The sequence below is a fragment of the Scyliorhinus torazame genome, chromosome 19 (assembly GCF_047496885.1).
Source record: "Scyliorhinus torazame isolate Kashiwa2021f chromosome 19, sScyTor2.1, whole genome shotgun sequence".
Taxonomy (NCBI): domain Eukaryota; kingdom Metazoa; phylum Chordata; class Chondrichthyes; order Carcharhiniformes; family Scyliorhinidae; genus Scyliorhinus; species Scyliorhinus torazame.
This window is the reverse complement of record NC_092725.1, coordinates 124078330-124095279: the sequence shown is the minus strand read 5'-3', so window position 1 is coordinate 124095279 and position 16950 is coordinate 124078330. Positions and strand designations below refer to the sequence as shown.

Below are 16950 nucleotides of genomic sequence, written 5' to 3'. Positions count from 1 at the left end.
AAGCCTGCAGGGATTTATTAAAGGCATACAAAAACAGAAAATGCTGGAAAAACCCAGCAGCTCTGGCAGCCTCTGCGGAAAGAGAAACAGAGTTAACTTTTCAACTCCATATGACTCTTCTTCAGACTGAAGAGAGGGAGGACTGTGATGGTTTATATACTGTACAAGAGGGGGTGGAGCAGCTGGAGCAGAGTAGAAGGTCAGTGATGGTGGGAGCTAGGAGAGGTTGCAAAAAAAATGTGTGGCTCACGAGCCGGAGTAAGCGTTAATGGAAGTGTGAAAGGCTATCTGGTGTTAGTCGTGGCAAAAAGGTAAGATACTAGAATGTGTTCATGGGAGAACAAAGATCAGTGCTCAGTGAAAGTAAAACTAAAGAAAAAGTGACAGATGGACATGTGTGGGTTCGTATTGGGACAAAACATATTTGGATAGAAAAGGGGTCAAGGTGGAGGAGAACATCACAGTCTAAAGTTGTTGAATCAATGTTGAGTCCTGAGGGCTGTAACATGCCTAATCGGAAGATGGGGTGCTGCTCCTCCAGTTTGTGTTGGGCTTCATTGGAGCATTGCAGCAGACGAAGGATGGACATATGGGCTTGAGGGCAAGGTGCTGAGTTGAAATGACAAGCAATAGAAAGTATGGGATCATGCATGCCATCTGAATAAAGGTGCTCCACAAAGTGGTCACCCAGTCCTCGTTTAACCTCTCTAATGTAGAGGAGATCGCATTGGGAGCAGTGAATACAGTAGATCAAATTGAAGGAGGCGCAAGTAAAATATTGCTTGACCTGAAAGGAGTAATTGGGGCCATCAATGGTGAGGAGGGAGGAGGTAAAGGGGCAGGTGTTACACCCTCTGCGATTGCAAGGGAAGGTGCCATGGGAAGAGGATGAGGAATTGAGGGTGATGGAGGAGTGGACCAGGGTATCACAGAGGGAGTGGTCCCTGTGGAATGCTGACAGTGGGGGGGGGGTGAGGGATGTTTTGTGTTGGCATCATGCTAAAGATGGTGGAAATGGTGGACGATGATCCTTTGAATGCGAAAGCTAGTAGGGTGGAAAGTGAGAAAAAGGGGGACCCGATAATGGTTCTTGGATGAAGGGGAAGGGGTGAGAACAGAGGTGCAGGAAATAGGTCAAATCTGGTTGCGTGCCCTCTCAATCATGTTGGTGGGGTGGGGAAATCTCAGTTAAAGGTAGACATGTCAGAAGTGTTATTTTCAAAGTTGGCATCATTGCAACAGATTTGACGGAGGCTTAGAAACCGGGAGAATAAGATGCAGTCCTTACAGAAAGCGGGTTGTGAGGAGCCATGGAGGTAGTTGTGGGAGTTAGTGGGCTTATAATGAAGATTGGTGGTCAGTCTATCACTAGAAATGGGAACAGAGAGGTTAAGGAAGGGAAGGGAAGTGTCGAAGGTGACCATATGAAGGTGAGAGATGGGTGGAAATTGGAAGCAAATTCAGTAAATCTTTCCAGGTGCACAAGAGAGCATGAAGCAGTACCAATATAGTCATCAATGTAATGTAAAACGAGTTGGAGGACAGGGCCGGAGTAGGAATGGAACAGAGAATGTTCCACTACCCCACAAACTGGGGCCCATGCAGGTACAGATAGACACACATTTTATTTGCAGGAAGTGATACAAATTAAAGGAGGAATTGTTGAGTAGCAGAACAAGTTCAGCCAGGTACAGGAAAGTGGTGGTGGATTGGAATTGTTCAGGCCTCTGTTCAAAGAAGAAGCAGAGAGGAGTCAGACCCTCCTGTCTTGGGATGGAGGTGTAGGGGGATTGACATCCATTGTGAACAAGAGGTGATTAGAGCCAGGAAGCTGGATATTGTGGATATGGCGGAGGGCATTCGAGAAACAGGAATGTAGGTGGGAAGAGGCTGGATAGGGGAGAGAGGATGGAGCAAGATAGGAAGAAATTAGTTCTTTATGGCAGACTGATAGGATGGGTCTGCCAGGGAGGTCCTGTTTGTGGATTTTGTTACGAAGGTAGAAATGGGCTGTGTAGGGTGGGGAAGCAATGAGGTTAAAAGCTGTCGAGGGAAGATCTTCAAAGACGATGAAGTCAGTGACAATCCTAGAAAGAATGACTTGGTGTTTGGTGGTGGGGGTCAGTGTCCAGTGGGAGGTAGGAGGAAGTGTCTGAGAGTTGGCGCTTGGCCTCTGAGGTAGCGGTCAGTACACCAGACAACAACGGCACCACCCTTGTCAGCAGATTTGACCACAAGGCCAAAGTTGGACCTAAGAGAACAGAATGCAGCAAGTTTAGAAGGAGGCAGGTTGGAGTGGGTGGGAGGAGTCATGCCAACAGTTCTCAGTTTATTAAAGGCAAGTCTTTTTCAACAAACTTGATGGAGTTTTTTGACAAGATAACAGAGAAGATTAATTAAGGTAATGCAAGTGATATGGTATGGACTTCCAAAAGGCTTTTGATAAAGTGCCACATAAAGACTGATCAGCAAAGTTGAGGCCAATGGAATAAAGAAACCATGGTGGCATGCATATGAAGTTGGCCGAGTGCCAGGAAACAGAGAGTATTTGTTTTTTGGATTGAGGTGGTCTTCCCCAGGGATCAGTACTGCTTTTTATGATGTATGTTAATAATTTAGACTTGAAGGGAGAAGGTACAGTTCCAAAATTTGCAGATGGCACCAAATGTGGAAGTACTGTGAACTGTGAGAAGGATAGTGATAGACTTCAAAAGGACATAGGCAGGTTGGTGGAATAGCTGACAGATAGCAGATGAAATTTAATGCCGAGAAACATGAAGTGAACAATTTCAGTAGGGAGAAGAGAGCCAGTATAAACTAAAGGAAACAATTTTTGGAACTTGGGAGGATATGTGCACAAACCATTGAAGGCTACAGGGTACGTTGAGAAAGTGATTAAAAGGCATGTGGGATCTTGTGCTTTATAAAGCAAAGCATAGAGTACAAAAGCAAGGCAGTTATGATGAACCTTTATAAAACAGGTTCTGGAATTGTATGTCCAATTTTGGCATTGCACTTTAAGAAGGGTATGAAGAATGGAGAAACGGTGCAGAAAAGATTTACGAGAATGGTTTTCGGAATTGGAGACTTCACTTAGGAGAATAGATTGAAGAACTGTGGTCATTCTCCTTACAGAAGAGGAGGTTCGCTAGTGATGTTCAGTATCATGAGTGGTCTCGACATAGTAGATAGTCAGAAATTTCTTTTTGGCAGAGTCTTGAACAAGAGATAACAGATTTAAGGTGATTAGTTAGAAGCACCAAAGGCGGCATGAGAAATAATGTGATTTACCTTTAACAGAAAATGCTTTTTATTTTCTTACCTCTCTGATATCTCTCTGGTATTTCGTACTCATTTCTTCTGACTTAATCAGGTCCTTTCTGGCTGTTTCTCGATCCTGTTCCACTTCAGCTAACTGACCAGATAACGTTGTCAGTCGCTCTTTTACTTGTGTCATCTCATAATTCTGTTTCTCCAGTAATTCCTGTAGTTCCATAACTTGACTAATTTTATCATTAGGGTCGATAGAACCATTTGAAATAGGCTGTAAAGGAAAAGCAGATAATTGTCTTGTTATAGTTCAAACAGTGAATGCTGATAAGAACTAAAACTAAAATAATTAAAATGCTATGTCAAGTGGGATAAATGTATGTATATAATTATGTGTATAACTTTATGTCTCTCTGAATGATCTTCTGATCTTTTAGCTGTCAGTTGAATGGATGAGCAACAGAGGTATTTTCTTCTGACAGTTTCTCAGTTAGTGCAGTACTGGAGTAGAACTTGTCCACAAAAAACTAGCCAGGTCCCAGATATGGGACGGGATTCTCTGTCAGCCGATGCCGGACTCGCAAAACGCGATTAGGCGGTAATTTGGTTTTGACGGTGAAATCGTGGCCTGTGCCGGTTTCACGCCAAACTGCAATTCTCCAGTGCCTCGACAGTGGCGTTAATGTGTTCCAGAATGCATGTACGGTAAACGCCGTTGGAATATTAGCAAGCCTGACCCGGCATTTTCCGGGGCCTCTACGATTCTCCACCTCCACTGGGGCGAATTCCCGATGGCGAAGTTCACTTCTGCTTTTAAAAATTGAGAAACAGGAGGCGTGGATGTGAAGGAGAGAGAGGGGGTTACAAAAAGTGTTCAACATCGCCATAGTTTGCTGACAGTTGTGCCACTGGACGAGGAGCTTCTGCCAGGGTCGGGGGGAGCAGTGTGGGTGGCCAGGAGGTGGGCTGTGGGGTCGGGGTGGACGGATACATTGCCGCAGTCTGCAAGGCAGCCTTCAGCTGCACATGCTGCTGACTGCCCATTGTGAACTTAGGGCCATAGGTCGTATGGGTGTGTCCCCAGGCCACTCCCCTAGGTGCCCTCTGGCCCCAGCCGACTCATCAGCGAGATGGATGCGTTCTAGCGCAACCAGTGCCAACTTGTTGGCTGGAATGGTGTGTGTGGGGAGTGAAGTGTGTATATGCTGTTGCAGCTTGTCAGCCTCCTGAGTGCCAATCACGGGCCTAGCATATCCCAAACCGTTTCACATTAGAATCGATTGAGTTCCACGTGGCGCCGGTGCTAGCCCCTCAATGGTCACTGAATCGGTCCAGGCGCAGCTGTTGTGGAAGCCCACGAATCCTGCCCCGGCGTCAACACTTAGTGTCAGGAACGGAGAATCCAGCTGATGATAAAGAACAAAGAAAGTACAGCACAGGAACAGGCACTTCAGCCCTCCAAGCCTGTGTTGATCATGATGCCTTAACTAAAAAAAAACTTCTGCTCTTACTCGGTCCGTATTCCTCTATTTCCTCCCTAACCATGTCCCATGCAGATGCCTCTTAAATGTTGCTCATGTGCCTGCTTCCACCACATCCTCTGGTAGCGCATTCCGGCACCCACCACTCTCTGCATGAAAAACGCACCCCGCGCATATCTCTTAAACTTTCCCCCTCGCACCTTGAACCTGTGCCCCCTTGTAATTGACACTTCCACCCTTGGAAAAAGCGCCTGACTATCCACCCTGAATATGCCTCTCACAATTTTGTAGACCTCTAACAGATTTCCCTCAGCCTCTGTCTTTCCAGTGAAAACAATCCTAGTTTATTCAACCGCTCCTCAAAGCAAAAACCCTCGAGACCAGGCAACATCCTGTTGAACCTTCTTTGCACTCTCTCCAAAGCTTCCACGTCCTTCTGATAATGTGGTGACCAGAACTGCATGTAATACTCTAAATGCGGGCAAACCAAGGTTTTATATAGCTGAAACATGGGGCGTCATTCTCCGACCCCCCGTCAGGACGGAGAATGGCCGTTGGCCGCCGTGAATCCCGCCCCCGCCGAAGTCTCCGGTATCGGAGATTGGGCGGGGGCGGGAATCAGGCCGCGCCAGTTGGCGGGACCCCCCGCTCAATTCTCCGGCCCGGATGGGCCGAAGTCCCGCCCAGAAATTGCCTGTCCCGCCGGCGTAAATTAAACCTGATATTTACCGGCGGGACCAGGCGGCGTGGGCGGGCTCCGGGGTCCTGGGGCGCGGGGCGATCTGGCCCCGGGGGGTGCCCCCGCGGTGGCCTGGCCCGCGATCGGGGCCCACCGATCCGCGGGCGGGCCTGTGCCGTGGGGGCACTCTTTCACTTCCGCCTCCGCCATGGCCGCCACCTTGACGGAGGCGGAAGAGACTCTCCCCACTGCGCATGCGCGGGAAACTTTCAGCGGCCGCTGACGCTCCCGCGCATGCGCCGGGAAACTGTCAGCGGCCGCTGACGCTCCCACGCATGCGCCGCATTTCCACGCCAGCTGGCGGGGCAACAAACAACATTTCCACCAGCTGGCGGGGCGGAAATCCCTCCGGCGCCGGCCTAGCCCCTCAATGTTGGGGCTCGGCCCCCAAAGATGCGGAGCATTCCGCACCTTTGGGCCGGCGCGATGCCCGTCTGATTGGCGCTGTTTTTGGCGCCAGTCGGTGGACATCGCGCCGTTGGGGGAGAATTTTGCCCATGATTTGCAAACTCCTGTATTCAATGCATCAGCTGATGAAGGCAAACATGCCAAATGCCTTCTTAATCAACTTGGACACCTGTGTTGCCACTTTTGGGGAACTGTGGACCTGTATACCCAGTGTTCCAAAGGGTTCTGCCATTTACAGTATAATTCATACCTAGATTTGATTCTCCAAAATGCATCACTTCGCATTTGTCCGGATTTAACTTCATCTGCCATTTCTGAGCCCAAGTCTCCAATTTATCTGTATCCTGCTGTATCCTCTTGACAATCCTTGGCACGATCAGCAACTCTACCAATCTTTGTGTCATCCGAAAACGTACTAATCAGACCACCCACATCTTACTCCAGATCATTTATATATATACTACAAACAACAGAGGCCCCAGCACTGATCCCTGCGGAACACCACTACACTCTTCATTCTGAAAAACACCCATTGCTACTCTGTCTTCTCTAATGAAGCCAGTTCTGTATCCACCTAGCCAGCCCACCCCGAATCCCATGTGATTTTAGTTTTTGTATCAAGCTGCCGTGTCATACTCCTTACTAAAGTCTATATAAACTACATCGATAGCCCTTTCCTTATCAATTTTCTTTGTCACCTCTTCATGTACCTCAATCAAGTTAGTGAGACATGACCTTCCCCTTCCAAAACCATGCTGCATGTCACTAACTAGTCCATTTTCCTCCAAATGTGCATATATCCTATCCCTCAATATCTTTTCCAAAAGCTTCCCCAACATTAATGTTAGGCACGTCGCCCTTTAATTTGCTGGATTATCCCTGCTTTCTTTCTTAAACGAGGGAACAACATTAGCTATTCTTCATTCCTCTGGAAACTCACCTGTGGTCAAAGAGGATGTGAAGATATCTGTTAAGGCCCCAGCAATTTCTCCCCTTGCCTGCCGCAGTAACCTGGAATAGATCCCACCCGGCCCTGGGGACTTGTCTACCTTAATACAATTAGGCTCCTCAACACTTCTTCCTTTGATATATTGACTTTCTCAAGAGCGTTCACACACCTATCTCTGACCTCAACATCTGTCATGTCCTTCTCTCTGGTCTTTGCAGAATTTTCTGATCTTACAATGGTAATGCTGTTGATGTTCAGAATGTTTCTTGACGAGAGGAAAAAAAAATCACATGACGTCCCTATTTTTGATTATTGCCTGCTTGATGCCTGTTAAATATATAAAGGTTCTGTGTAAAGACAGAAACAGACTTGATTGTTTCCTATGGAGGATAGTTTACATGTGCACAATGTAAAAGCATATAAGTCAAGAATGATTCCTTCGAAGAGATACCAGAGGGCTGCTGGAGTCCAAGGAACTGTATTCCCACAAGAGTCAGTGCCTCCAGCTGAACCAGAGAGGAAACTGGAAAAAAATTATTGGCCTTGAAGTTGTTCATAGAATCATAGAATTTACAGTGCAGAAGGAGGCCATTCGGCCCATCGAGTCTGCACTGGCTCTTGGAAAGAGCACCCCACCCAAGGTCCACACCTCCACCCTATCCCCATAACCCAGTAACCCCACCCAACACTAAGGGCAATTTGGACACCATGGGCAATTTTAGCATGGCCAATCCACCTAACCCGCACATCTTTGGACTGTGGGAGGAAACCGGAGCACCCGGAGGAAACCCACGCACACACGGGGAGGATGTGCAGACTCCGCACAGACAGTGACCCAAGCCGGAATCGAACCTGGGACCCTGGAGCTGTGAAGCATTTGTGCTATCCACAATGCTACCGTTCTGCGATATTGAAGCATATGGAAATGTGATGCTTAAGATTTTCTGGTGAAATTACTCCCAGTGCAATCTTAAAAGAACAGGTTAATTCCACTGTTAAATATAGAGTGATGAATTTCAAAATAAAGTGTAAAATATTAGTATCATGATGTAATTCAAGATAGATGTCGGAATCTTGTGCCATCCCCATAAAGAGATTGATAGTGGGGGGCATTTAGTCAGGTGGGAGGCTGGCAGGTAAGGAACCCAATACATTCCCATCTTCCCCCCCAATTAATCCATGGTAGGACGGTCCATGGACAGTCTTCCCTCTTCACCACCAATTGAGTCGTTTAAATGATTGATTGATTTGATTTATTGTCACATGTGGCTCAGAAGGGAAGGGTGGAGAATAGAAAAGTAATAGTGATAGGAGACTCAATGGTTAGGGGAATAGATAGGAGATCCTGTGGTCGCGAGCGAGACTCCTGGAAGGTATGTTGCCTCCCGGGTGCCAGGGCCAGGCATGTCTCGGATCGAGTCTACTTAAGGGGGAGGGGGAGCAACCAGAAGTCGTGGTGCACCTAGGCACCAACGACATAGCTAAGAAAAGGGATGAGGATCTAAAAAGTGATTTTAGGAAGTAAGGTTGGAAGCTAAAGAGCAGGACAATCAGAGTAGTGCTGTCAGGATTGCTACCAGTGCCGCGTGCAAGTGAGGCAAGGAACAGAGAGCGAGTGAAGCTGAACACATGGCTACAGGGTTGGTGCAGGAGGAAAGGCTTCAGATATGTGGGTCATTGGGATATCTTCTGGGGAAGGTGGGACCTGTACATGAAGGACGGATTGCACCTAAACTGGAGGGGCACCAATATCCTGGGTGGGAGGTTTGCTGGAGCTCTTCGGGAGGGTTTAAACTAGTTTGGCAGGGATATGGGAAGCAGAGCTATGGATCAGAGGATCGGGGAGCTGTTGAACTGGCAGAAATAGTATGCAGCAAGTCTGTGAGGAAGGATAGACAGTTGATAGGGCAAAGTTGCACTCAGTGGAATGGGTTAAAGTGCGTCTGTTTCAATGCAAGGAGTGTCAGGAATAAGGGAGATGAACTTAGAGCATGGATCAGTACTTGGAACTATGATGTTGTGGCCATTACGGAGACATGGATTTCACAGGGGCAGGAATGGTTGTTAGATGTTCCGGGGTTTAGATGTTTTAAGAAGAATAGGGAGGGAGGTAAAAGAGGAGGGGGAGTAGCACTGTTAATTAGGGAGTGCACCACAGCTACAGAAAAGGGGATGGTTTAGCACAGGGCTAAATCGCTGGCTTTGAACGCCGACCAACGCAGGCCAGCAGCACGGTTCAATTCCGAACAGGCGCCGGAATGTGGTGACAAGGGGCTTTTCACAGTAACTTCATTTGACGCCTACTTGTGACAATAAGCCATTTTCATTTCATTTAATTTCAGTTGAGGAGGGTTTGTCTACTGCGTCAGTATAGGTGGAAGTCAGAAACAAGAAAGGAGCAGTCACTTTATTGTGAGTTTTCTATAGACCCCCAATAGCAGCAGAGAGATAGAGGAACAGATTGGGCGTCAGATCTTGGAAAAGTGCAGAAGTAACAGAGTTGTTGTCATGGGTGACTTCAACTTCCCCAATATTGACTGGAACCTCCTTAGTGCAAATGATTTGGATGGTGCAGATTTTGTCAGGTGTGTACAGGAAGGATTCTTGACTCAATATGTAGATAGGCTGACTAGGGGGGAGGCCATATTGGACTTGGTGCTCGGCAACGGACCAGGCCAGGTGTCAGATGTCAGATGTCTCGGTGGGAGAGCATTTCAGTGACAGTGACTCCTTGACCTTTACCATAGTCATGGAGAGGGATAGGAACACACAGTATGGGAAGGTATTTAATTGGGGGAGGGGAAATTATACTGCTATTAGACAGGAGCTGAGGAGCATAAAGTGGGAACAATTGTTCTTGGGGAAATGCACAACAGTAATGTGGGGATTGTTTAAGGAGCACATACTGCGAGTGCTGAATTGTTAAGTCCCACTGAGACGAGGAAGGAATGAGAAGGTGAAGGAGCCTTGGATGACAAGATAAGTGGAGCTTCCAGTTAAGAGAAAGAAGGAAGCTTACGTAAGGTTGAGGAAGCAAGGATCTGACTCGGCTCGAGAGGGTTACAAGGTAGCCAGGAAGGAACTCAAAAAATGGACTGAGGGGACTTCCGGTGGCGGCAATGAGTGAGTGAGCCGCGCATTCGGTGGCTCTCACTCCAGCGGGATTTGAGGACCTGGTTCCCCGGTTTTGCGTGACTGCGGAGCGCTGGAAAGTCGGCCATGGAGGCGCTGAGGAACAGGCAGAGCTGTATGGAACTGCGGGAGAGCAGAAAGCAGCGCAAACGGGAGAGGAAGGGATAAAGGCAAGGTGCAGGGGAGGCTGACCTGAGAGCAAAGATGGAGGACCTGCAGACCTCGGACCCGGCGATCCAGCAGGCGCTGGAAAACATGCAGCAGGTGATAAAAAGCAGTTTTGAATCATTGAAGCGGGATAACTTGGACCCACTTCAGAAGGCAGTGGATCAATTGAACCAGAGATTGGATGCCCAGGACGAAAAAGTTAAGGAGATGGGAGAGGCGGTGGAGGAGCAGGCGGACGCGCAGACGATTGCTGCGCTAGAAGTCGACGGGTTGAAGGAGAGACAGAGAAGACTGCTGGGAAATAGAGCCCGTAGACAAAATCTGAGGATCATCGGCCTCTCGGAGGGGCCGGAGGGAGCTGATGCCACAGCGTTCGTGGCGGACCTGTTGATGCAGCTGATGGGGGCTGAAGCCTGACCGCGACCGCTGGAGCTGGAGGGGCACACAGAGTACAGGCGAGACAGGTGCATCCGGGACCCCCCCATCCGATGGTGATTAGGTTCCACAGGTTTGTGGAGAAGGAGCGGGTGCTGCAGTGGGCAAAGAGCACTAAGATCAGCACGTGGAATAACAGTGTCCTTTGCGTTTACCAGGACCTAAGCCAGGAGGTGGCCAGGCGGCGAGCAGCCTTTAAACAAGTTAAGGAGGTGTTGTTCAAAAAGCACGTGAAGTTTGGTCTGCTCTTCCCGGCCCGTCTTTGGGTTACGCATTAGGGCCAACACCACTACTTCTCCGAGCCCGAAGAAGCGATGGACTTTGTGAGGGATCAGGGGCAGGTCTTGAAATATGGTCCCACGGGCGCAAGCTAGGGTCCGAGAATTACTGGTTTAAGGGACGCTTACTGTGCCTGGACTGCAGGTCGACTGTTTGCTGCTTCAAAGGTGCCTGGTGTATTTTTTTGTGGGCAGTTTTTGCCTGTGGGAGATGTGGGGGGAGGGCATCCCCCCCCAAATGGTCTTTTTCCTTGTATTGTGGTGTTATATATTTCTTTTCTTTTTTTCTTTTTGGTGCTCAGAAAGGGACGTGGGTTAACACTTTTCTGTGTACACAGCTGGAACTGTATTGTACCCGGAGCAGCCTCGCGTTGCTGTTTGAGGTTTACATCTTGTTTGATCTTTCCCATCTTAGTGAGACTGCTCCAGTGGGTCGGAGTGGAGGATGGTATGGTGGGGAGATGAGGTTGGGGAAACAATGGGAGTGAGACAAGGGGGCGCCAGAGCGATGAGTCACCGGGCTAGCAGATTGGCTAGTCAAGGGAGTCAGGTGGGGCTGGAGAATACAGCCAGTGAATGGCAGGGGTGGGGTTATCAGGAGATGTTGCTAGGGGTGGGTGGGGTGGGGGGAGTTATTTTGTTGACGTGGGGGGTAATGGGAAGGAGGTCGGGGGTGGAGGCAGCCAAGAAGCGAGCCAGGAATGGCACGGCGCATGGGCCGGGGGTGGGCACAAGAAAGGTTATGGCTGACCGGCGGGGTGGGGGGTTGTGCCCCCCAACCAGGCTGATCACCTGGAATGTCAGGGGACTAAATGGGCCAGTTAAAAGGGCACGTATGTTTGCGCATTTGCGGGCTCTAAAGGCGGCCGTAATTATGTTGCAGGAGACACATCTGAAAGTGTCTGACCAGACTAGGCTAAGGAAGGGCTGGATCAGCCAGGTCTTCCACTCGGACTTGGATTCTAAGTCCAGGGGGGTAGCAATTATGATCAATAAGCGGGTTCAATTTGAGGCGGAGGGCGTAGTCGCAGGCGGCAGGGGCAGATTCCTTATGGTAAGGGGCAAGCTGGAGGGGAGAAGAGTGGTGCTGGTGAACATATATGAGCCGAACTAAGACGACATTGACTTTATCAAAAGAGTGCTGGGGAAGATCCCGGACCTAGACTCACGTAAGTTGATAATGGGGAGGGGGGGACTTTAATACGGTCCTTGACCCGGGGCTGGACCGGTCATGTCCCAGAACGGGCAGACTCCCAGCAATGGCAAGGGAGCTGAAAGGGTTCATGGAGCAAATGGGGGCTGTGGACCCATAGAGAGCCAGACAGCCGACGGGAAAGGGCTACTCGTTTTATTCGCATGTTCATAAAGTATATTCTAGGATTGATTTTTTTATCGTGAGCAGGGACGGTGTAGGGGAGGTAAAGAATACGGAACACTCGGCAATCACTATCTCGGACCATGCCCCGCACTGGGTGGACCTGCAGGTTGGGGGGGCGAATTACCTATGCCCGCAATGGAGGTTAGACGTAGGACTGTTGTCGGAGGAGGGGATATGTGAGAGACTTCGGAAGTGTATGCAAAATTACTTGCAGGTGAACGATACGGGGGCGGTTTCAGCAGCGACCCTGTGGGAGGTGCTGAAGGCAATAGTGAGGGGGGAGCTGATCTCAATTCGGGCTCACAGGGTCGGGGCGGACAGAGCAGAAATGGACAGATTGGTTAGGGAAATTCACCGGATAGACGAGGAGCATGCGGGGTCTCCGGGGAAGGACCTACTTAGGGAGAGAGGAAGATTGCAGACGGAACTGGGGGTGCTATCCACGAGTAGGGCCATGGAACAACTTAGGAAGGCGAGGGGAGTGGTGTATGAGCATGGGGAGAAGGCCAGTAGATTGCTAGCGCAGCAACTCAGGAAGAGGGAGGTGGCCAGGGAAATAAGTAGAGTGGTTGATGGGGAGGGGAGCAGAGTGGAGGACCCGGCAGGACTGAATATGGTATTTCGGGACTTCTATACTAAGCTGTACACTTCAGAACCCCCGGAAGAGACGGAGGAGATGAAAAGGTTCCTGGATGGACTAACCTTCCCAAAAGTAGGCAGGGGACTAGTGGACAGGCTGTGGGCCCCAATTAGAGCGGAGGAGGTATTGGGGGGGCCTAAAGGCCATGCAGTCGGGGAAAGCCCCGGGATGGATGGATACCCAGTAGAGTTTTACAAGACGTTCTCGGAGATAGTGGGACCGGTCCTGACAAGGGTTTTTAATGAGGCAAGGGACAGATCGAACCTGTCACCGACGATGTCGCAAGCCACCATCTCGCTGTTACTAAAGCGGGACAAGGACCCGGAATCCTGCGCGTCATACAGGCCAATCTCCCTGATCAATGTGGATGCCAAGCTCCTGGCCAAGGTCCTGGCGATTAGAATGTAGGGCTGCGTACTGGAGGTGATTGGGTACGATCAGACAGGGTTTGTGAAAGTCAAGCAGCTGACAGCTAACTTGAGAAGATTGCTTAATGTGATCATGATGCCCCCGACGGGCAAGGAGGTGGAGGTAGTGGTGGCAATGGACGCTGAGAAGGCCTTCGACTGGGTGGAGTGGGGCTATTTGTGGGAGGTGCTTGGACGGTTTGGGTTCGGGGAGGGACTGGTTAATTGGGTCAGACTATTGTACCAGGCCCCAAAAGCTAGCGTTAGGACGAACAGGATGTCAGATTATTTCAGACTACACCGCGGGTCCAGACAGGGGTGCCCACTCTCCCCATTGCTGTTCGCGCTGGCCATAGAGCCGTTGGCGATGGCGTTGAGAGCTGCAAAAGGGTGGAAGGGAATGACTAGGGGGGGGGGGGGGTGGAACATAGGGTCTCTCTCTATGCGGACGACTTGCTCCTGTACGTGTCGGACCCACTGGCCAGGATGGAAAATATACTGGAAATATTGAGGAAATTTGGCAGGTTTTCAGGGTACAAATTAAATATGGCCAAGAGTGAGATGTTTGTGGTGCAGGCAAGGGGCCAGGAGAATAGACTGAAGGAGCTGCCATTTAGGCTGGTGGAGGAATGTTTCCGTTACTTAAGGATACAAGAGGCACGAGACTGGGGCAGGTTGCATAAGTTAAATTTGACTAGGGTGGTGGAACAAATGAAGAGGGAGTTTCGGAGATGGGATGCACTCCCGAAGTCACTGGCGGGGAGGGTGCAGACTGTCAAGATGACAATCCTCCCTAGATTTCTGTTCATCTTCCAGTGCCTCCCGATCTTTATCCCATGGTCCTTCTTCAAAAGGACTGGCAAAATCATCATGAGCTTTGTCTGGGCGGGAAAATCCCCACGGGTGAAGCAGGCAATGCTTGAAAGGAAGAGGGGAGGGAGGGGGAGATTAGGGTAGAGTAGGAGGGATAAATAGGCGGGTAGTGTCTAGGGGAGAGGAGTGGGCATGTGCAGTATGGTTTGTTGGAAGTAATGGTTTTATATTGATGGTTTTATATTGACGTTTGCACATTTCTGTTAGCTGTAACTGTTTACAATGCCAAAAAAATACCTCAATAAAATTGTTTGTTAAAAAAAAATGGACTGAGGAGAGCGAGATGGGGGCATGAAAAAGCCCTGGCAGTAAGGATTAGGGAAAACCCCAAGGCGTTCTACACGTATGTGAGAAATAAGAGGATGATCAGAGTGACAGTAGGGCCGATCAGGGATAGTGGAGGGAACTTGTGCCTAGAGTCTGAAGAGATGGGGAAAGCCCTAAATGAATACTTTGCTCCAGTATTCACGAGAGAGAGGGTCCTTGTTGCCCATGAGAACAGTGTGAACCAGGTTAATAGACTCGAACAGGTTGATATTAAGAAGGAAGATGTGCTGGAAATTTTGAAAAGCATCAGGATAGATAAGTCCCCTGGGCCTGACGGGATAGACCCAAGGTCACTACGGGAAGCGAGTGAGGAGATTGCTGCGCCGTTAGCGATGATCTTTGCGTCCTCACTCTCCTCTGTAATAGTACCGGATGATTGGAGGGAGGCGAATGTTGTTCCCCTATTCAAGAAAGGGAATAGGGAAATCCCTGGGAATTACAGACCCATCAGTCTTATGTCTTGTAGTGAGAAAAATATTGGAAAGGATTCTGAGAGATAGGATTTATGATTATTTAGAAAAACATAGTTTGGTTAAAGATAGTCAGCATGGCTTTGTGAGGGGCAGGTCATGCCTCACAAGCCTCATTGAATTCTTTGAGGATGTGATGAGACACATTGATGAAGGTCGGGCAGTGGATGTGGTGTCTATGGATTTCAGTAAGGCATTTGATAAGGTTCTCCATGGTAGGCTCATTCAGAAAGTTAGGGGGCATGGGATACAGGGAAATCTGGCTGCCTGGATACAGAATTGGCTGGCCGAAAGAAGACAGTGAGTGGTGGTGGATGGAAGGTCCTTCCGCCTGGAGGTCGCTGACCAGTGGTGTCCCGCAAGGATCTGTTCTGGGACCTTTGCTCTTTGTGGTTTTTACAAATGACTTGGATGAGGAAGTGGAAGGGTGGGTTAGTAAGTTTGCCAATGACACAAAGGTTAGTGGAGTTGTAGATAGTGTTGAGGGTTGTTGCAGGTTACAACAGGACATTGACAGGATGCAGAACTGGGCTGAGAAGTGGCAGATGGAGTTCAACCTTATAAATGTGAAGTGATTAATTTTGGAAGGTTGAATTTGAATGCTGAATACAGGGTTAAAGGCAGGATTCTTGGAAGTGTGGAGGAACAGAGGGATCTTGGGGTCCACGTACATAGATCCCTCGAAGTTGCCACCTAGGTTGATAGGGTTGTTAAGAAGGCGTATGGTGTGTTGGCTTTCATTAACAGGGGGATTGAGTTTAAGAGCCGCGCGGTTTGCTGCAGCTTTATAAAACTCTAGTTAGATCACACTTGGAATATTGGGCGGGATTCTCCACTCCCACGCCGAAGCGGCCGCGCCGTCGTGAACGCCGTCGAGGTTCACGACGGCGCGGAACGGCCCCAGTCGTGACCGATTCAGGCCCTGACAATGGGCCAGGATCGGGGCCGCGTCATCTACACGCGCCAGGCCTTGTCGCCCGCGTAAAAGCGGCGGCGCATAGATGACGCGGCCGGTGCCGCCTAACGGGCGTCATCCGCGCATGCACGGTTGCTGTCCTCTCTAAGTCCGCCCCGCAAGAAGATGGGGGACGGATCTTGCGGGGCCGTGGAAGGAAGGAGGTCCTCCTTCAGAGAGGACGGCCCGACGATCGGTGGGCACCGATCGCGGGCCACCCCACATTCCAGGTAAAGCCCGATGCAGGATCCCCCCTCGCTCCCCCACAGGCCGCCCCCCCAGCGTTCACACACCGCCCACGACTGCAGCGATCAGGCGTGGACGGTGCCGGGGGGAACCCGCCGTTTTGGCCTGGCCGTTCGGCCCATCCGGGCCTCAGAATAGCGGGGGTGCCGGAGAATCACCATTTTGGCGACCCAGGCGATTCTCCCAACCAGCTTGGGAGTGGAGAATCGCGCCCATTGTGTCCCGTTCTGGTCGCCTCATTATAGGAAGGATGTGGATGGTTTGGAGAGGGTACAGAGGAGATTTACCAGGATACTACCTGGACTGGAGGGCATGTCTTGTGAAGAAAGGTTGAGGGAGCTAGGGCTTTTCTCACTGGTGTGAAGAAGACAGAGAGGTGACTTGATAGAAGTGTACAAGGTGATGAGAGGAATGGATAGAGTGGATAGCCAGATACATTTCCCCAGGGTGGAAATGGCTGTCATGAGGGGACATAATTTTAAGATGATTGGAGGAAGGTATAGGGGAGGTGTCAGAGGTAGGTTCTTTACACAGAGAGTGGTGGGTGTGTGTAATGCACTGCCAGCATAGGTGATGGAGTCAGAGTCATTAGGGACATTTAAGCGACTCTTAGATAGGCACATGGACAGCAGTAAATCGAAGGGGTGTAGGTTAGGTTGATTTTAGAAATGGATAAATGGCTGGCACAACATCGTGGGCTGAAGGGCCTGTACTGTGCTGTACTGTTCTATGTTCTCTGTACTGAAGTACAGTGCAAAGTATTTTTCTGCGGCCGAGGGAACGAACACAGTACG

At 49.7% G+C, this 16950-nt stretch overlaps 1 protein-coding gene across 6 annotated transcripts in view; it reads right to left on the bottom strand.

Annotated features, from left to right (window-relative positions):
* Positions 1-16950, bottom strand: part of ppfia2 (PTPRF interacting protein alpha 2) — a 645248-nt gene that overhangs the window by 219585 nt on the left and 408713 nt on the right. For all 6 annotated transcript variants that reach the window (XM_072485153.1, XM_072485152.1, XM_072485156.1 and 3 more), the window contains one exon: positions 3323-3544. In XM_072485153.1, coding sequence (XP_072341254.1) covers positions 3323-3544 — 222 coding nt within the window. The remainder of the gene's footprint in view (positions 1-3322; positions 3545-16950) is intronic.